General features: G+C 34.3%; 1 protein-coding gene across 1 annotated transcript; it reads right to left on the minus strand.

Annotated features, from left to right (window-relative positions):
- Nucleotides 1-12623: 12623 nt before the first annotated feature.
- Nucleotides 12624-22848, minus strand: LOC128239932 (chitin synthase chs-2-like). Its single transcript, XM_052956387.1, has 12 exons — nucleotides 22504-22848; nucleotides 19564-19716; nucleotides 19205-19373; nucleotides 18650-18790; nucleotides 17385-18436; nucleotides 16960-17157; nucleotides 16519-16625; nucleotides 16295-16394; nucleotides 15935-16070; nucleotides 15434-15502; nucleotides 15151-15286; nucleotides 12624-15036 (listed from the first exon to the last, which is right to left on the minus strand). The coding sequence occupies exons 2-12, from the start codon at nucleotides 19623-19625 to the stop codon at nucleotides 13550-13552; spliced, it is 3657 nt and encodes a 1218-aa protein (XP_052812347.1). The 5' UTR covers nucleotides 19626-19716; nucleotides 22504-22848; the 3' UTR covers nucleotides 12624-13549.
- Nucleotides 22849-23212: the final 364 nt, after the last annotated feature.

Consider the following 23212-nt stretch of genomic DNA (forward strand, 5'->3'; position numbering starts at 1 on the left):
CTTATTATATACTAAAACATTGTGCTTTCCAAATTCAATATTTTTAGATTTTTTTCAAGGAAGTGTCAGCATTAAATATTTGAATGACCAATTTGTTCGGCATTCTGAACTTGGCTTCGTTACCTTCGATTGGTTAGCTTCAATATATCGGTTTACTTCCTCTTTAAAAAGATCAAATCTTAATTAAAATAATTGATTAGTTATTGTGCATTGTTTACGACGTTCTCAAATACGTTTTAACTGACAAGTTTTTATTACGGCATTTTAAATATGTTCTTAAATACAATATTGTGCGCACATCAACCACCTTGTATCCTTAAACGCTATCTCAATATCGCATGTGTACGAAAGCTCCAGAATTTTCAACACATGACAGTAACTTCGCAACCAAAGAAATTTCAACATTTGGTCATCACAATGATAATTTTTTTTTATATATATAAAGCACACATTTTGCTGCTTTTTCTTTCTTTCTTTCATGGCATCTATAAATGTATTTTTTGGAACTGACAAGCCATTGTTTTATTCAAAGAAGGTAAGAAGTGCTTGAGCCAAATAGTTAAGAAGGGTGCTGCTGTTTTTGGTAGCACCCTTCTTAGCATTGACACCATCCTGCCATCATATAATAAATGATTAAGATAATCAAATATTGCTTCAGATTTGATTAAAACTTAAAACATTATTATAATATTCAGTATAAATTCGTACAAACTTGAAATATTTGATATTTGAAGCGCAATATGATCTCAACTAAGCACATTTCCTTATCTACACTTAATAACATTGACTTCGTTCATGACCTCGGTGTCATATTTTATGATTAACAAATTTACATGCTCTGCTATTGAATGAAATGCCTTGAGATTTATGCACCATTTAAAGGAAGTTATATTTCAATGTTAGAACTTTAAATAAAAATCGATGTTGATATTTTTGACAAGCTAGTATACATAGAATATATAAGTTTTTAATAATGAAAATGTGTTACCTTTCTCAGAAGTTGAAAAAGCACGGTTACATGTGTACTCTTTATCCACGGGTTCACCTTCAAATGAAAAATAATTACAATGGAGTTAAAGTAGATGTGCAAATGAAATAAAGAACCGGAAATGACCAAGATAAACATGTAAAACATACACACATACGTATACGGTTTTATATTATGATCATTAAAATGCTCGCTTCGTGAATCGCTTTAATTACGTCTTCAAAATAACTTTTTCAAATATCTGCATCTGGGAAATTTTTAAAAATTAATTTCAACCTTCACATCGGCACCTTTGACAGTCATTTGTATTAGAACTTTCAAAAAATGCAGAGATTGTGTATTTAGTCAATAACACTTTGGCTGAGTGCACCGAATGTTATAATTGGACAAACACTTGGAATGTCTTATACAAATACCGCGTTTGAATTGAATACAAGAAGGGCAATTTTCTGTTTGATATTGAGATTTAATACGTAAATCTTTTCGCCTACTTCAAGATCAAGATCAAGATCAAGATGACACTGAACACACTGGGAATTTATGAAATACGAAACTGTTTCATTAAAAAACGATTCGATCTATAGATTCATTGTATTTTTCATTCAATAACATAAAAACCTGGTCGTTAATCAAGTTCAAAAAGGCCTAAAAACAAGTACATAGTTTTATGACATACACAGCATGTATAAAAACTAAACGTAAAGAACTATTCGTAATTACAAGTCATTTAAATGATTATTTTCCAAAACTGAAACATGTATGTAGGTTATCTTCTTGAAATATTGTTCCGGAAACTATGTTCCATTCCATTTGTTTTACCTACCATGTGTATATGACCTTTTATATGTATAAATACATTTGATGACATTTCCTTTCCATGTGCATTATTGCCGCTCATGTTCATTTTTACTTTTCATGTGTATTATTACCATGATAAAATTCGCGTTTGATTTTAAATAATATGCGTGACTTAAATAAGTTTGAACTAAAAAGTGTCCATAGAGGGCGCATAGTAAGTGATATTATGCACCTCGAAATATATCTACATATCACCTCGAACTATACCTACATATCACCTCGAAAAGAATGTACATACCACCTCAAGTGTTTATATATATCACCTCGAAGTGAATATACATATCGCCTCGAAATACACCTACATATCAACACGAAATATACCTACATATCACCTCGAAATACACCTAATATAAACTCGGAATACACTACGTGTCACCCCGAAATATACCTACGTACCACCTCGAAGTCTATATACATATCACCTCGAAATACACTTACATATCAACTCGAAATACACCTACGTATCACCTCGAAGTATACTTACGTATAACCTCGAAATATACCTACGTGTCACCTCGAAATATACCTACGTGTCTGCTCAAAATACACGTACGTGTTACCTCGAAATACACATACGTGTCACCTTGAAATTACATACGTGTCACCTCGAAATACACCTACGTATCACCTCGAAGTGTATCTAAATATCACCTCGGAGTGGATATACATGTCACTTCGAAATATACCTTCATATCAACTCAAAATACACCTACGTGTCACCTCGAAATAAACCTACGTGTCACCTCGAAATACAACATACGTGTCACCTCGAAATACACATATGTGTTACCTCGAATATACCAACATATCACCTCGAAATACACCTACGTGTCACCTAGAAATATACTTACATATCACCTCGAAGTATACTTACATATCACCTCGAAGTATACCAATATATCAATTTTACTACATTTCACCTCGAAATATACCTACATATCACCTCGCAATAAACCTACGTATCACCTCGTATTACACATATATATCACGTTGAAATATACATACGTATCACCTCGAAAAAAGCCTACGTATCACCTCGAAATATTCCTACGCATCACGTCGAAGTATACCAACATATCACTTTGAAATATACGTACATATCACCTGGAAATATACGTACATATCACCTCGAAATATACCTACATATCACCTCGAAATATACTTAATTATCACCTCGAAATAAACCTACATATCACCTCGAAATATACCTACACATCACCTCGAAATATACTTACTTATTACCTCGAAATATACCTACCCATCACCTCGAAATATACTTACTTATCATCTCAAAATAAACCTACATATCACCTTGAAATATGCCTACATATCACCTCGAAATATACCTACATATCACCTCGAAATATATCTACATAATTTTTATCTACGTGAAAAATACATACGCATCACATCGGAATATACCTACATTTCACCTCGAAATATACCCTAATATCACCTCAAAATACACCTACACATCTACACGAACAATACAAACGTATCACATCGGAATATACCTACATTTCACCTCGAAGTATACCCAAATATCACCTCAAAATACACCTACATATCTAACGAAAAATACATACGTATCACATCGAAATATACCTACACTTCACCTCGAACTGTACCTACATATCACCTCGAAGTTTAGCTACATATCATCTCGAAAAATACCTACATATCACCTCGAAATGTACCTACATAACAACACGAATAATACCTATATACATACGTATCACATCGGAATATACCTACGTATCGCCTAGAAGTATATCTACATATCACCTCGAAAATACCTACTTATCACATCAGAATATACCTCCGTATCACCTCGAAGTGTACCTCGGAATATACTTACTTATCACCTCGAAATAAACCTACATATCACCTCGAAATATACTTGCTTATCACTTCGAAATATACCTACGTATCACCTCGAAATACACATACATATCCCCTCGAAATATACCTACATATCACCTCGAAATATACCTTCAGTATACTAACATGCCAACGTGCACTTTTATCTAATTTGAAGTTTAGATGGGGATGAAAACCCATATCTCACGATTTCAAGCGACTGTGACCTTGACCTTTACCAACGTGCATAACTTGATATGCAGACTAACATCATTGCGAAGGATGATGACTCTATCTCAAATGACTTATTAGATAAATGCATCACAAAATTTCAGGCTCAATATGCCTATTTTTATTAATTCAAGGACCATGACGTTGAGCACCACCATAAACACACCCAAAGATTATTTGCTTTTATCTGCAAGAACTCTACTATTAGTGGAGGCAACCACACCCATTACATCAGTAGCGAACTGTATAAAAATATTTTTTCTACAGGTATTATATTAGCATGTTGACTCAGTAAAACAGTTTGATTCGTTAGTATTTTAATAACTTAAATATAAACCTTTCAATGAACATTTTGGAATCCTTTAAAAAACCAAGACTTTAACCGGCTTTAAACAATGGGCTGATGTACATGACTTTCATTACTCTGGCTTTAAAGTCGCCATATTTTCAAAAAAAATAAAGGGCTTAAACTTATTGCGCATGCTGGTCAGGTAAACACTCTTGTAAAGATTCATAACACTAGCTTAAATATTTTTTAAGACACGCGCGACTCAATATTGCATGTTCTAAAGATTATTCAGCGGTCATAACTCTGCATTTACTGGGTGCATCCACATACAACTACAGTAAAACTTTCCGGAGTTTATAAACCAGCAATATTTGGAAAAACGGGATTCATATGTAAACATGCTCATTTTTAATATAACTGCACATTGATAATGTAATTCGATGAAGGGGATTTCATTTCACACCAAAAACCTGTATGGAACGCAAGTTTTACTTGTTTTGAGATATGTGTGACTCTGTTTTGTGAAATGAGATCCCAGTCTTCACATTTGGGACGAATAGGATCCTATTTTCACGTGCGAAGAAATTGTTATGGAAACATTTTATCATACAGTGCCACACCATTTATCCCATTACCTGCAAACTTTATCAAAACTAACATTTCATATGCGATTTGTTTCACCTATGAACTACACTGAATTGAACCAAAATAGTTAAACCATAAACTAAATCATTAGTAACGACAATTACCTCGTCTATTTACTTTATCGAATACGCATTGTCTAAGTGATCATTAAATCAACATGTTTTCTGTTTAAAATGCAATTAGGATATCAATCATTTTGATTTCTTTAATTGAAATTCTTATTGAATTAGCTGAACTATTTGTTGATAAGTATACGCATTGCTATTGAACTGATCAGTTCATGTGGTGCATTCCTATTGCATAAAAATGCCCAACCTTTTTCTGTGGCGAAAATAAAATTTGTTGTGTGAATATTATGCTTTTTCAAAGGCATTATTATTTTCATACGTTACAGTTCTAAACCTAGGCGACCAAAGTTCTATTCCCTGCCTAGGTAAAAGGGTTGGGATGTGTCCGGTTTCCCCCATAACACAAGACCACACTATCATTAAAATATTGTTGTAGTAACTTATTTCACAATCGTTGTAAAATAAATACGTTAAAACTCAACAAAGAACTCTAAAAGGTACCGATAAATCGGAACCTAAAACGAGACCAAGGGTAATCGACGACGATATGGCAATATATAAAATCTGTTGTAAAACATGTCTTTTTGGGGCATTTTTGGGGAAGTGTTTAGCACCAACAGAAGGGAATATTCATCGCTAAAATAATTAGATTGTGAATCAGATTTCTAGGGTTATCTTGTAAACATTTTGATGTTTGCATCATTTTGAAGAAAAACCCTAAAACCAATCCCAAGAAATAGGTCAGATTGTCTGACCATAAAGATATCCTGGAAAAAAAATCGTCTATTATTAATGGATAACTTCCTTGTTGAATTTTCAATGCGCAACAACTTTCGTTAAATAAGCTATATGAAAGTTGCTAACATTGCACGAGTTAACTACCTTTGTTTAAAGACTAAAATGTACGATGTCACGTAACATATATTGAACAATGTATCAGTACTAATGATTTGTAGAACTGTAGAGTTAACTGTTAATAAACCGTACCTTACGGACATCACGGAACTAGAATGATATAAGGGTTGGCACATTATATGCAACTTAAGTCAATCTTATGGTTATACATCATTGATTTCAATTTCTGTATTGGTCCGTTATTTATTTGCTGAGTATAACATTGAAAACCGACCTAGGAACTAAAATCATATCAGGGTAAAAACGTTACACTGGCCGGGTGGCGCTACAATGGCTCATCATTATGAGGAAGGTTAACATATTCTAGACCCATCGTTAATTTCTCCCCTTATGTAATATATACTCTAGGTACTAATCAAACAAACTAGTATGATAAGATCTAGATACATCTCACCGATGTTATAATTATGTTGCACACTCCTGTACTCCTACACAAGGATCTAATTGAATAAAGTTAAAATAAGCGAATCATATGAACGTTCGTCTTTTTCTCTCAGTTGAGGACAGCAGCAAAAGGCAGAGCTTATGGATTTTAAAAATTTCAATATGAGATTGTGCATTATCAATCAGTGCATCAAGTTGATAGTATTAGTATTTTTTAATTAGTTCATACATTAAAGACGGTATTGCACGTTGATAACGACGCAAATGACCGATGCTGACCATATCTAGACGTTTTAATGAATAAGACAAGCTGAAGCTCGTCTGTTCTTCTCAGTTACTCACAGGAGCAACACTTGTTTATAAATATATGTTATCAGTGCTCGGATGTAAGTATAGTATATATTGTAATGTGTTCATGTACATAAGAAATGCATTTATTTTGAAAACAAAGTTAACGCCAGCAATACCTAGATGCGGCATGGGCAATAATCCAAGCCTGAAACACGGCTTGTCACATATTTTTTTAAAGCTGCTGATGATGAAGTAGGTCAGTGGAAGCGAGATGCAGGCGTATGTCACGAGGCCGGATAAACGGTGGCGGTGCAGAGTCGCTTGCGTACGTCCACGGCTCCGATGTTTCTGAGAGTCATAATCTTCCCACAGACCTCTTCTAACTACCTAAAAGGAGTAGTGAAAATCATCTTGTGTCGTATCAAAGTATACTTCTTATTTAATATTTTTGCAGCTCTTAGAATAAGGTAGTCATTCAGAGCTAGAAATTGAATAATCATTTCTTTATCACATGAACACCATGATGTCTGTCATTAAGATGTAGATGCTGTTAAAGAAGTCGATCATTGGCTGACCCTCTTTCTCAGGTAGATGGAAAACCACAGAAACAGATTAACCCTCAAATGTAACTGGAGAAATATTTTACATCATTTGGTGATTACATCATTTGGTGATTAAAATTATATCTGCCTTGCTATAGTTTCATTGAACTAGCTTGGAAATATGTAAGGGGGAAGGGGGGGGGGTATACTAAAATGCAGCCTTATTGAGGACAGTAATGCCAAGTGCATCATTTATATTCAAGAGAAATGTTTCTGTTTGAAATCATTATAAAATGTAGCCTTACCAAGGACATAACTACCAAATATATCATCAGTATTCAAGATATATATTTCTGTTAGAAACCTTTGTAAAAATACAGTTTTACCGATGACTTTTAAGTCCAAATTGATCATTAGTATTTCAGAGTAAAAGAGGAGCTAACAAGAATGACAAAACAAATACCATAAAACCATCATTTTATGTTTCCAAATTGACAACTATGGAAGCCAATGTTATGGGCTTCGCAGTATATATGTACCGAGTTTCATTTGAATATCTTTCAGTTTTTGAAGTACGACCATGGTTAAAGTTTTTGCTCGATAACTCCGACGACAAAGGCTATCATAATACCTCAACTTCCTTGAAAAACATAGGTGCTAGACAAGAGCGCCGCGAAGCAAGCGCCAATACTCTTCTACTTATTTTAGTAGAACAAAGGCCATTACTCGACAATAATTACAGTCAAAGTATTGGGCCTTGATTTACATAAGTTTATTATCCAGCAGCATATATACAAATTGTCTTTTGAATATCTTTAAAAAGAATGGCCGAGGAAGCTCCAATTGTAGATGATTTACAATACAGGCTACATACTACTATTCTTACTTGCATCAAGGTAACCAGTCCACTAAGTCTCGATAACCTTTCCCTGTTTATTCCACAAAAGGAAATTCTTAGCTTATTTGTTAATATTAACAATTATAGAAACAAAAACACAGGTTAATAAGGGAAACCTTTTCGCTTTTTATTATTATTTGTTTTATAAGTTTCCTCAAGTTAATGCATACTTTGATAAGATTTACCTTTTGCGTTTTATCTTTATTAAGAATTGTTGGAATAAGAGTGAGGTTTGTGCACATAAACTGGTTTAAACCCCAGTAAATTTACATTTTACTGACCGTTTCAAGGCGGTACCTAACAGTTCTTGATAAACATACCAATTATTATATATATATATAGCATTTATGCACTGTGCTGTTTGCAGAGTTTTGTGCTGTTCTATGTTTCTTGTTTGTGATTTTGTGTTCTATGTCTTTTATAATAACCAACTGATCCTTATAGACAAACTACTATTAATACAATCTATACCGCAGAACCGTACCATACACTTAAATTCATTCTTTAAGGTTTTTTACAGCAACAAAATGTATATCTTCGATACAAACATACAGAGTTACATGTAAACAATTATTTCAAAATAAAAAAGGCAATCTAATGTACCTCATTGAAGATTAATTTGTTTTACACATTTCATGCACGGTATGTGTACGTCAAACAATTATCAGCTATAACCTCACTTTTAAAAACTCAAGATATGGTTAATTGACCTTATGACAGGATTTGATTGACAGGTCCTATCAGCCAATCAGAATGTAGCGCTGATAAGCCGTGTTGTTATCCGCCATTTTGTCCGTCAAACTGACCAGAGTCCGTCATATACATGCGCTGGCATTTCCTCGCCTTTTTAAGAATTATGGTAAAAAAGGTGTTGTCATGGCACTTGTAATTCGGATACAAGGTAGCCAAGCCGACTAAAGATGGCGTGCAATTCGTTCCGTATTCGAAACCAGCGAGTAATTTGGAAAAATGCAAGCGCTGGATCAGACTCTGTGGAAGACCCCACCAACAGCTGAACTTGAAAATCTTGAAAGATCGATCAAAGGCGAAACATCTATACGTCTGTACAAAAGTATTTTTCTGATCAAAACTACTTCTTTGCTTATAATGGGGTGGGGGATCAATCCGCTTAAACATTATTTAATACTGAAATTGTCCGTGCATGATCTAAATTAGTGTTACTATTTTTAAACTATAAACATCGTACATTTATGTTTGGCTTCTGTTGTCAAATCGGCATTAATGGCCATTTAATATCAGGTTCAACATGGACACAATTGATTTCATTCAAGATAGAGGTATTTTTGTTGATACCGTTATGTATGCTTATAAACTGCTTTGCTTTCAAAGTAAATCAGGAAACATCGTACAACTAAATTTTTGTCCGAACCATCGCATGCTTCCGAATCTCATCTCCTTTTATGGTTACTATGTAAACAATGGTTATTGTAGCTGTCATTTCGACACATTTCATAGGTTTATATTTTCATATCAGCACTTTGTCGACGGGAAACCCAATCAAGAAAACCCTGACCCTCAAACAGCTACTGTATTTGACCAGCTCACACCAGCTAGACCTCCTCCAAAACTCAGATTAATATCTGAGCCACCAAAAAAACAAACACAACAGAACGGTCTGAATCGCCAGGGTATTATTTTCTGTATAAATCAATTTATTTCACTGTACATATAAATCAATTATTAAGTTCATTAGAACTTGATTCTGCCAAATATGTGCTGTAAAGACTTAGACTTATTATGAATAAAGAACAAGTCAAACATGTACATGATTTCAATGCTATTCTTATATCTGGTGCCATTTATGTAAATCTACAATATTTAATGATAGTTCATCCCATGTTCAGCTTTTGGATCACATGTACACTCGATTACCAGTATTCTTAAAGTTGCACTCTCACAGATTTCTGTTTTGACACTTTTTTGTCTCAGAATCGGCTTATTTTGGCATTCTTTAAATTAAGACCTAATATATAAATCACAAAGCAAACTTCTCCTAGCCAAAATATGATAAATGCAATCGGATCTTGTGTAAGTTGTCAAAGCGATCAATCTGTGAAAGTGCAGCTTTAACAGTGAAAAATAACTTCTGTTAATACTATATAATTTAAAATATATTTGTCATTGCAATAAAGAGATGTTCACCTACAATACATACATAAGCACCAAAGAAATATCAAAGTTTAAGTAATGTTTGCAAAACAACAATATATTTAATAAATCTGATATTAAATATGCAACAACTGGTGTTATACTCCAGAACTGAAGCTAACATCATAGAGGTACATCCTTCCAAGAATCCATCAAAACATCATGCTGAACAACTTCAATAACTCTCTTCAAAAGACCATACATTCCTGAAATAAATAAAAGATGCCAATATTCAAATAAATCAGTTATATGCATTGTTAAATATTTTAATACTAGCTGTAAATGCTACTGCATTTGGTGTTTGCTTTCTACATGTATATCATAATGAAATACTGACAAGATAATAGCTAACTGTATGTTTTGTGGTTGTTGTATTTTCTGAAATAGTCCATTACTTTTGTACAGCAAAGTAAAACTAAATGTTGTAAAAAGCTTTAAAATAGGTCCTACCGATTATTTGTAAAACTTGTCATCACTGGTTTTCTCTTGCGGTTGACATTGCCTGGACTGGCATATATCATGTGTGTGTGTGTGGGGGGGGGGGGGTCTGGTCATATGCTATGTCCCCTGTGGCGGTAGGCTTGTTGAAGACTTCATTATATTCATCAATAAGAATACTTTAATGGTGGCAACGGTAAACAGCAGGAGGCCCTCCATCAGCCTTAACAGGTTAATGGGGGAATGGTAGTGTGTGTGGGTTAGAACCAGCTGCCCGGTCAGCTTAGTTGGTTAGAGCGCCGTGTTAGTGTTCCGGTGATTGTGAGTTCAAGCCCCACACCGGGGGCACTTTTCCTCCAGCCACTTTTACAGCCAGAGTGTGTGAACATGTTCAACAATTTTAAAAGAACAAAAATCAAAGCATGTGAGTGTTTAAGAAATGCAAAAGTTACAGATTGGTATCACCCACGATTGTAACTTGTCAACTATTACATTATTATTCATAAGGGGGAGTGTTCAGTCGCTGAGAACTGAACTTTTTTATGCATAACCCTAAGAAACCATTTCTGCTCATACTATAGAATACAAGGTTATATAGCTGGCATGTAACTGTCATTTAATGTCACTTCCGGGTTCCCCATTCGGGCCATTTATGATTTACTCATATTGTGCGATGATTTAATCTTTGTTTCAACAATACTGTAAGAATGACCGGTGTTATTAAAAGTTAAACTTACCCTTGTTTGCATTGACAGTATGCTTCACACACACAAGCTTTTCCTTTGTATCCATGTCAATGTTGACAACATAACGGTTATCCTTGGATAGTTCTTACCCCGTAAATGTTAGATATCTTCATCCTCTAAAGATATATCGAGCCTTCCGATTCCTTTGACTACTATTTTTTCGCAGTGAAATGTCACATTTATGATAAATTGTCAGGAATATCGGAAAGTGAAACGACGCGAGACGCCATTGCTTCCTTGTTTGTTTGACTGACATAGGCAGAGTTCGCTCCCTTGATATCAGGAGGTGTGGCTTAGAAACCGCTGTCGTAAGGTCAATTGTAACCAAATGTATTTACTTAAAAAACATTTAAAACATACTTATAAATAACGCCAAGTGTACGTTACCCGCTTGATACGGTGGCCCGAATTTTAGTTATAGCCTAGACAAATGTCAAATGTTAGAATGCCGGAAAGATAATGGTCACTTTCTCCATGCCGTGGAACTCACGCAGACTCTTATTCTGGCAAAAGTTGTCTGCGGGCATCCTGAATTGTTCGAGGGAATTCACGGGAAATACAAATGTTTGTATGCCCAACTTTATATGCCTGATCTATGTCAGAGAATGTACATAATAAGGATATTGATGTGTCGCGCGCATTGTCAACATTTGATGTTATATAACGTCCAATGAGTATGTCATCACTGACATGAAATGTATCCTCTGAAAATCCCAAGTGGTTGCGTAAGACACACAAGACAGCATGATGAGGAGTTTGGCTTCAGCCTCGATAACACCGGAGAATATTCCGTTCCTTCCCCTTATCCAGGCCTCAAACTCAACATGTTTATACCCTAATACTACAAGTCGTTTATTGACGACCAGAAGATGTGCATTGCTATTGGCGATAAATTCCAGTGACAACTGTTTGCATTCAAAGAGTCAAACTCAACTTTGGGGCATACCGGCATACCTCAACAACTATATTGCACTAACCTATATATATTGCTATTATATCTACTGCTTGCCATAATTCAGCAGTAGTGAATATTCGCAAAAATAATCTTGAAATTAGCTAATAATCTGAAACTCTGGATACCCTCTTATTATCCATACAATGAATATGTGTGTTTGTGAACGATCTCTTTTCTAATACGCATAACTTTTTAGCTGTTTAAATTGAAATACTCAAAGAGTGTCTACCGTTACGATGCATAAACGTATTGGTGCTGGAAAGTAATCAAACTTCAATTTGTGTTAGTGTTAATCTATACATTCGACATCGTTTTTTTTAAAGCAAAAACTGCAAAAATGAAATGTTTGCACGCTTTAATGAACCATACATAATTTAAAACGAATATCAAATAAAACAAATGCACATTTTGAGATATTATTCAGATATAAGTATAAAGCGAAATAAAAATTAAAATGTTTTAAACATGAGTTTATTAGCTAACGTTTTAGTGCTATATTAAAATAATACAGTGAAAATAACAGGGACAAGCCCAGTAGTCAAGAAATGATTTGTTAAATAAACCTTGTTTAGATGCACATGGTAAGGGCCTGAACGACAATGAACAAAGGACACACACGTGTAAACACCACATACATAAATACAAATACCACAAACTGACCGCACAAGAATGAAAAATAAACCATAAATAAAAAAGAACAGATAACAGATAGATACGAACATACAATATTGATTAACATGGATGTAGTTTTTGCTTTCAATATGGGATATATTATCATTGTTATTGTATCCGCTGATATGAATTATTTTCCCCCATGAATATTGGCGTTAGTGTATTTCATTCCAGGTCTTCAAAACAACCATCAGCAATAGCATTTTTTATATTGCGCACACATTGTATTCTGTGCCAGTAAAGACGTATTTCCTTGAGTTCGGTTATCTTAATGAAGGTTCATCATCGCTGTCGTTATGATCAAAATCAGGCTCGTGCAAATAATCAGGCGGCGGCTCATCAGATTCTACCTCTTCCCCCAAATCATGCTCAAACTCTTTCATTTGTTTTTGAAAGTCATGGGTGTTGATGTTCTCCGCTTTGTTTTATGTTGCGGAACCATAAATGTCCTTGACTCTTGTTTACTTTATGAAGGAGATGCGTATCATCATTAGTTTTATTATAGCCGTCGTTATGATACGCAGCAAGCTTATTTTTATAATCAGGCGGCGGCTTATCTGATTTTTAACCTTTCCCATGCCCTTTCATGTGTTCTTCAAATTATTGCGCTTTAGTCTTTGTTCGTTTTAAACAGCGGCACCCAAACACCTCAGTGCTTGAAATAATATGGCAGAAAGTTTTCCATCGATAAAAAAGCATAAAGATGAATTGGATCAAAAGTAAAATTGCAAAAATTGACAGAAACATTATTGATAATGATTCATATAACCTTTCTTTGCTTACTTGTAATTGCAACAGTGCTAATGCTAGCATAAAGTTCAACATAAAGAAACCGTACACACAGTTGTTCCTTAACGCCATTAATTCACGATTAAATTTTTCTTGAAGTTTCCTGTTGCTTTCTAGTGGTTTCAAATACTTGTTTATATATTTTGTCCAAAATTCCTCTTCAGCTTTCTCGAGCTGAATTGTTTCAAAGTTTTGTTTTGAGTCTGTTAATTGTACCTTTATCCAGTAGCTATCGTCCTCATGATCTATTTTTTCCTCACCTTGTTCGCATTGTTGTCTCTCAATATCGTCCGAAGTTGAACCTTTGGAGTTGATTTTAGCGAGTTTTGCCTGCAGGATATGTCGAACTAGAGTAAAAAGCAAACGCACAAACGATTTCTTTCCACTTTTTACTTCAGACTGGGTTGATTGTGATTTGGATTCTCGAATACCCCAACTGATGTCATGTAGATTGCACACGTAAAACACTGTCAGAAAAATAAATGTAGAAGGCACAGAAACGAAATAAAGCAAGCCAGGAAACAAGCATGTGAACTCTTTAGGGTGAAGCAACGCAGATATCAGTAATACTAGACCGATAAATATGAGGAAGATCACGGTAGGAGAAAGAACTGTCTCGTTTGTGATGTTTACCATTGTGCCGATTGTAACAATAACCATTACAAGTGAATATGCTGTGCTTAGTATTGCGGCTACATTGAGTTGCTTTTTCTGAGACACTGTCAGGCATAACACTGCGAACAAAACTACCGGAGTCACGGCTACGAAAAAGGCATACCATGGCGTTAAACCTAATACCGTACTGAATGACCCTGCTATCATAAGAATGACAGTTCCAGGAGCTAACACACTTGTTATAACTAGCACCAATTGATAAAGCATGAACAAATGGTTGATTTCTCTGTTGTTTTGGACTAGTTGTTTCCAAGAAAGGACCAAGTCCATCATGTTTGCCATTGTTGATGGTGACCAGCGCCGTCTTTGAACAAAAAAATCCCAAAAGTTTTCTGGTGCAAACGTTTTTGCATCTGAGGCTGCGCAGTAGTCTATCTTGTATCCTCGTTTAAGGAGCAGGGTGCAAAGCCATCTGTCCTCGCCTTGTTCAAACTGCACAAGGTGAATTCCTTCCGTTGGCTCTTTGGTGTACGTTTTCAAGACGTTATCGTCAACTAGGGCAGATGCTCGAAATAAAGAAAAGCATCCAGGACAACAGAGCACAGAACCAAAGATATGTTCGCTTGCTTTTTGAAGCCAGTGTCCGACTGCATATTCGAATTGTTGGTACCAGACCATTGGACCTTAAGTGAATAATTGTTAGATGTGAATAAAGATAAATAATGAAAAAACATAAAGTTATTGACAAAATGCATATCATTTTATCAAAAAAAAAAGTTAAATGCTCATAGAACTACCTGATCCTATGGGGTGAATTCTACCACAAACTGCTCCGACACGGCTGTTCATCTTCATTCGATCCATCATTCGTAGGACTGACTCCGGCTCAAAGTCTACATCACCGTCAAGGGTTAAAATGAATGTGTTCTTCAGCTGTACAGTAAATCAATTTTATTATAAAACACGTCATAAATGAAATAATAGTACACACATATATAGTAAGAAAATGTTTTACTAAATTCATTTGATAATTTATATAAATGAAATCCCAAATGGCTGATAATCATTAAAATAACTTGCCATGTCTTTAAACTTTATTGGATAGGCCTTCCTCATTTTGTACACCAGACAATAGTACATATACATCACCTATATTGGAAAAGAAAACGTTAAATAAAAATAAATTAGAAGACAGTATGAAATAAAAGTGATAAAATGCAGGTTGTTTAACTTAAATGATATAATGACGAAAGTAGATATTAAGGTCATGGTATTTTGATACATGTTGATACAGCCCGACTACTATTACAATGACGTATTAAAGTAATGCAAACTAAAGGGACAAGCCAATTTACCATTTACCGTGCATGCTCTCGTGATAACATACCGATCCAACGACATATGAGACACAAACGAACTATCAAGACATAAACAACGCGCGCGCACACACACACGCACGCGCACGCGCACGCGCGCACACACACACACACACACACAAAACACACACACACACCAACTCATCATCGATATACAATTCATGTTTTAAAAGGCTTTCTGTAATTGTTCATATAAATATTTTACCTGAGACCAACGTTTTCTGGCCCTTATCTTTTTCTTATCCTTCAAATGCAACGTCATTTGTGTTCCTCCTGGGAGTTTAAGAATAAGTTTTCCGCCATAAGGTGTCTGTACCACTTTTTTCATCAATGAACTGCTCCTTAAAATTCAAATACATATGATTTACTTCGCTGTGATACGGTTGCTCAAGGTAAACCGAAGTTTTAAATTTTCTTATGGAACATTCAAACACATTTTAACAGCATTCCGTTATGAATTTGATTTGTTTGCAAACTTACAAATACATTTACCGATAATTTATAGTTTGTGCAACTAAATACACCTCTACACTATTTTACTACGGGAATAAAGCTTACTACATACCCAACGGCCTTTTGCAAACATGGCATAAACTGGAGCATATATTCATTAACCTCTCGACCGTTTTTTGTTGAGCAAAATGCGTCGTCAAATACTATTTGCACTGAAATATAGAAGATTTTACTTCAATATCTTTAGACATTGCTTATTGTTTTACCAGATGTTAATTGACATATGTTTGGTTTGAAACTAAAACATGCATAACATACTCTGCTTAGTGTACTTACCTTCAACTTCAATTTTATCAGGGTCTTGTGTTTTCTTTTCAGTGTCTTGTTTTCCATCACCTTCTTCGTTGTCGGCTTCACCTCGAGTAAATAAGTGCAAATCTAATCTGAAAAAATGTGATAAGAAAATTAGATGGAATTCATACTTCGAATTAAAATGTATGCACACTATTATTCGCGGCATAAGGTATTAACAGGCAATTAAAAAGTATTGTTCACTGGTGTAATTTCTTAATGAAAGATATATAATATCTTTAAAAATAGTTTTACAATTTTCATCACTTTCTCAAACGTAAAACATGAAAAAACAGCATGCTGTGTTATTGATGTAACGCAACGATATTACCTCAAAGAAGCAGTAAAATTTCCAGAGTCGAGTTTCTTATTTTCATAAGCTATAATACAATGAACAATACAGGGACGAGCAAGACATTTATAAACCTGCAAATAGACTTTAGTAGCTGACACATTTCTTTACAGGTTTCGTGCCACATTGTTACGCAGATGATGACTTTCGGAATGTCATCCCTCTGTTGTATCCTGTCCGTATGGAGCTCTCCAATTTCATGGTCATTTCTCCTTCGCAGGAGCATGTTCAAATCGGGAAGATGAAATCGAAAATACAACCAGAAAAAAAACCTATCAACGTAAAAACGTAAAATTCGACAGTCTCATTAACACATTCAAACTTTTTATACATTAATTTGCTAGATGAATTTAATTTCCATATTAGAACTCTATTTTATAAACCGTGAACATAATCTGACTTCGGATAGCTTTAGATGTAGATATATCATATTGCTTATCATATTTTTCTGACATAAGTTTTTAAAATGTTACTATAACTAAATCCCCTGTTATTGTACCTTTCCTGTTTTGCCATTCGCTCGACCCGAGGAACCCAGATGTACCACGTTAACGTGATTACAGCAATCCAAGCCAAAGCACCACTCGTTATGAAAAACTGATAGTCTACAGGCAAAGAACATGTCAAATCAGTTCCGACTATGTACTGGATACTTTCAAGAAAGTTATTGCAGGAAAGTCTTACAACAGCAATTGTGGATAACGGCGGGGTAAGAATGAGTGGCAAGGCAAATGAAAATTGCTGCATTGACAATCGACAAGCCAACAAAGCCGATTGAGAAATCACAAGTGAACATGCCATCATTCTAACTTCAAACTTAACGCGGAAATAAAACTTCATTAAGTGGTTAAAAATGAAATGGTTCGTCGATATCAATGTCCCGTCATGTGGTTGCACTGGAGTCGAAACTGTTGAATTAGACGAAATGTTTCCATTCAGTGTGAATTCCTCGTTTGTCAGAAATGTTTCAGTTGCAAGATTGTTTTTGTTGGTGATTGTTTCAATCAGTTTCATGTCTAAATTCAGCACTATCAAAATAATAAACATTAAGCATGTTAACCAACGAACAGATAATCGTATAAATTCTTGTTTATTTTCGGCATTGTACTGTTTCTCTTTTATTTTAGATTCGCTTGTCTCCGAGTCTTGGGAGTTCAATTCCCCTGCTGTTTGTTGTGTAGCATATGCAGCTCTACTTCTAAAGCAAAGGAAATTATCCAAATAGCATAATGACTTCAATATCAAAAAAGTTGGCAACGCCCATTTTAGATGCGGGTCTCTATCAAAAGGAATCAACCACTTCATGAATACTAAAACACTCCCTGCCAGTGCCAAAACCGGGAAACCAGCTACACAAAGTTTGAGGAAAGAACTCTTTCTGATGCGACTCTTTTGTTTAAGCCGACAAATTAAAGTCACGAACTGGCAGATGCTTGGAATAATTGGTAGAGTTGTTAGAACTAAACATGTCCTCAAACTGTCCAGTAATGGAAGCGCATAGATAATCAAATAGACCTCTCCAATAGTGCTCACGGCCTGCAGGATAGCTGTCTAAAATGGTCAATAAAACATGTACTTGAATGTCTAAATGAATTTTAACTGCATATTTAAATGTATTATTATCATTTAATTGCATGTACTTGTTTATATATTAAGCTTTAACAAACTGACAAATAATATACATGTAATACAATCGTCATATCTATTCATTTAAATTATTTAAATCATAACAGCAGAACAATCGATTTAGGGAGGATGACTTACCGCTATGTGACGTTTTGTCCATTTAGTCTTCTGACCTTGGAAGACAACTCTCCAAAGAATTATAAGAGATGTCAAGAATTCAAAAAATGCAATGCACACGAGAATTGAAATTGCTCGATTCTTCTTGTCTTCAATTTTAGACTAAAAAGGAACTTTAATCTTATGGATTTGATACCTAATTTTCAAACCTTTTATGTAAACAAATCTGAACTGAAAGAAGGAAGTCGTTGGTTTATTATACCCCAACAATAGTATCATTTTACATTAATTTGCATACTGGTCTACGCAAAATTTGTATACGTATCTATATGATAATATCATGTATGACTACTTGTGGACATTTTATACTTTTGCAGAACTGATATTTGTCAGTCGTTGATTTTTCAACAAACTGTAACACCAAACACATATTTGAAATAGTTTAATTTAATATTCTGTTTATAACTGCTAAATCCTTTATGGCATAAATAATAAAAATATGATTTCATATCAATTGTTTTTAAAAACTTCTAGCAAATGAGCAAAGTTAATTGCAACAAATGAGGTGAGTTTTACCTGTGATAGGTTGTTAAGAAGGGTCAAGAAGTAAAGCTTGTGCAGTATGCCGCATGAAAGCAGCAATAGCGCCAAAACAAAAAAGAAAACAACTCTGCATATTTTCAAAAATGTGTCACCGCATTTTGAGGACTTGTTTTCCTTTTCCTTAGTTTCTGTGGGAAAGTCCCTGAAAAAATGAAGATGAAAGGGCTTTAAAATGATAATAAACTCATTTTATCACCGGTATAATGTTGTCAAGTTTTGACTACTGGGTTTGTCCCTTAAGTTTTCATCGAATTATATCACTTATGTATATAATTTTCCAATATGGAAAAATGCACTACAATAGTTTTCTTTTCTCTTGCAAGTGATCTTACTCTTCATTGGGGTCCATGACAGCCGATTCGCTCTCTTGACGCGGGCTGACCTCTTCGTCCATCTTTCTCCGCGTGCTCTGCGGTGTGGACTGGCCAGAAGGTGCCTACCCCAGTCGTTGCTTTCTTTTCCACTCTCAATTTCGGCAAGAACAGCTTAAAAGAAGTTATCTTTTAGACATTATCTTTTCAAATCCATTTCCATATTTGTTACTGCGATCACAAAACTAACCGTGATTGGGAGCTGTATGTTTTAGATTCAAACAGAAAAGACCAGAACAGTACAGACATTTATTTAGACTTGTACAACTTACATAGTTAATAATACATACATTGCTCATATATGCATATTGTGAACTTGACCACTAATCACATCTTGTATTGATGTTTTATATCTGTGCATAGTTTTTATTATAATATTTATTTATTTTTGATTGTACGCGGGGTTTGTTCACTCGCATTCCGTTCGTTAAAATCCTCTTAAATACACTGTTCATAGTTTTTCCATTATGAGATAACTGCTTTTTTACATTATTGATATGGCATTTGTATTAGATACCCACTCAATACATTCTTAATTACGTGTATTCCAAATAGCATATTATAAGACATCTTATGTAACAGTCCGCATTCATATTTACCTGAAGATCGTTATTCCTTATTTGAAATTTTCTATTTTGGTACATCATTTCATTTCACAAAGTTGTTTAATTCGTATGAAAAGATGAAACACATTATAATGGTGTGATTATATGCCTATTTGCATCAATGTCTTATCAATGCAGAACATTATTGTTGATATGGGATAAACAAAATACCCAGATCTGATTCATTTGATGAATGGCATATCAAGGATAGAAACCACGATACAAATCTACGGGAAAAAATAATTTGAATAGATCAAGACATTTTAGTCTTGAATAATTATTCCGACTAAATCAACTTTTTGCCTTAGAAATAAACTTATATAAGTATCAATAATATAGATTTTTAACATTTTAATACAATGTTTCGCTTTTATTAGATACTAAAGAGTATACTTATAATTATATGTCATATTCAAAAAGCTGTATAGCATATGGAAACTTACAGATGGATTAAATATGAATGCGCAAAGGGAAACCGCCATTTAAAAAACTCACATGAATTATTGTTTAGTTATCATATGTGATTGAAAAACATTAAAAAAAAATATATATATACATACTATGAATAATATGATTCATATATTAATGTCGTCCATATTATTTAAGAAGCATTAAAAAAAGATTCAAAACAGTATTTGGATAACCCTATGGCATGAATAAAACGAAAGTCAAAATGTAATATTAATGAGCCAAATCACATCCAGCAGTACCTTCATTACTTTGATTTCCTTAGCCTAAGCCTTTTTGCGCTGCTTCCTTTCCTGCATTATTTTATGGCCTCCATACTAAGGATTTTGGGAACAGCCAATCCTCTAAAGTATTCAAATCACATACCTCGAACAAAGGGTGCACATAAATATGGAGTAACTGGATATAGTTTAGGATTAGTTTATTCTCAAATTAAAATATTTTTGCAAGGTTTCGCGAGATTTTGCTACCAAATATTATGTTTTTTTTATTAAAGTGGCTATTATTCAGACATATTTTGAAGAATACATGTAAATTAATAAGTTTAGCTTTTCGCTGACCTATCAATTGAATGATATTGTTAACGATTTCAGAAAAGAAATAAGAGTCAACATGTAATTCCACTCATAACTTTGCAATCGTTCGGAATAGATTGTTCAAAATGATAACGGTTTTAAATTTCATAATTGTCAAATTAACGTATTAGATGCGTATTGAACTTATATTGAATGGTCTGTTTGAAGTGTTCGTATTTGTGTATGTGGTGTTTACATGTTTGTGTCTCTAGTTTATTGTCGTTTTAGCACTTGCCTGGTGCATCTAAACAGGGTTTTCGACAACTGGGCTTGTCCCTGTAGTTTTCATAGTATTATCATAATAATGCCTTGAGACCCTTGAACTCATTTAAATTGAAGTTATGATGTTGTTGTTTTCTGTAAAACTTAAAATAAATCGATGTAGATATTTGTAAAAGGTTAGTATTCTTTAAATGATTTTAAGAATTAAAATGAGCAACCTTTCCCAGAAGTCGTCAAAAACAACAACAATAAACACAGTGTACTATTTAGCCACGCATGTAACTTAAAGGGACTCGCTCACGTTTGTTCCCCGGTTAATGCATCTGAATACACTTATATTATAACTATTTTCTCTCTGATACCCAATTTGAAGTATACGGTGCTTGAAATATAAAAGATATTCTTGTTTTAGTGGGGTGTGACCCACGCCGGTACAATCAAGGAAAAATAAGAAAACTGACAACAAAACCTCACGCCCACATGGACTCCTACTCAAACATAAAAATAACTCAACCTTTAAGCCTTTTGTTGAAAAGCGTTACTAACGGTGTTTAAAATCGTGGTCTTCAAAGAGAATATTTGAGCATATATCAACATTTGTTGAAGGGTTCCAGCCGTCTATATCTTGGTTTTAACACTCCTAATTATTTGCCACACTTTATTCCATCACACAAAGAAGTGCATTTTACAAAAACATGAGCAAGTTCCTTTCAAATGAAAATGAATTACAGTCGGCTTTAGGCAGATGTGCAAATGAATTTGGGAATCGGAATTAATCCGAGGGGCATTTTTCATAAATATTTTAGTCGAATCTAGTCGTGAATTGAAATCATCTTAGTTACACTATTTTACTACATATTTGTGAGAATTAAACTTTGTCAACATTGAAAATAAAAACGAAGTTTAAAAATAAATCGATGTTTTGCCATTTGAGACTTTAAAACAGATTTACGATAATTGAAGAAACTACTAAAATCCTTTACTAAAACGCCCCCCCCCCACGCCCCCCACTCCGGTAGTCAAAAACTTACTGTGATCACTAAACGTTTGCTTCGTGAATCGTTGTACATACGTCTTCAAGGGTAATTAGTTCAGCAGCATCTGAGAAGTTTTAAAGTAATTTTCAATCTCCGATATTTAATATGTTTCGGCAACTTCGACATTCATTTTTAATATTGCAGAGGTTATGTATTAACTTATATAACACATCGCCACAAATACTCCAATCGCTAAAATTGAGCAAACACTAAATGTCTTGTATAAAAATTGTTTAAGTAGGAATAAAAAAACACACTGATATTTTAAATAAAATTTGATGTCTTAGACGAAATCCTTTTCACCAAGTATAAATTCAAGAGGACAGTGAATGCAGTGTGAATTTGTATAGGATAGACAGCGAGTGGACGTATCTATGATAGATATATATACCCGAGCGTAGCGAGGGTTTATTTGTCATAGATACGTCCACGAGATGTCTCTCCGACTTAGACCACGTAACGTCAAGGGAGGAGGGGTTTGGTTCTTGTTCTTCAATATAAAGACTCATAAAATCCAAATACCATTTAACTTTGTATACCGAAGACAATGCGTATTTGGCTTTGGCTCAATCACTCAATTTTCTATGGTTAGAGAATTAATGTTTACCTTACACATTGCAAGGCAAGGATTTTAACCTATTTGCCAGAACTGAAATTGCTGTATCGAAAAACTAAATTGAATATCATTTTCTGCATAAATATA

This window comes from Mya arenaria, chromosome 7 (assembly GCF_026914265.1).
Source record: "Mya arenaria isolate MELC-2E11 chromosome 7, ASM2691426v1".
In the NCBI taxonomy this organism is placed as follows: domain Eukaryota; kingdom Metazoa; phylum Mollusca; class Bivalvia; order Myida; family Myidae; genus Mya; species Mya arenaria.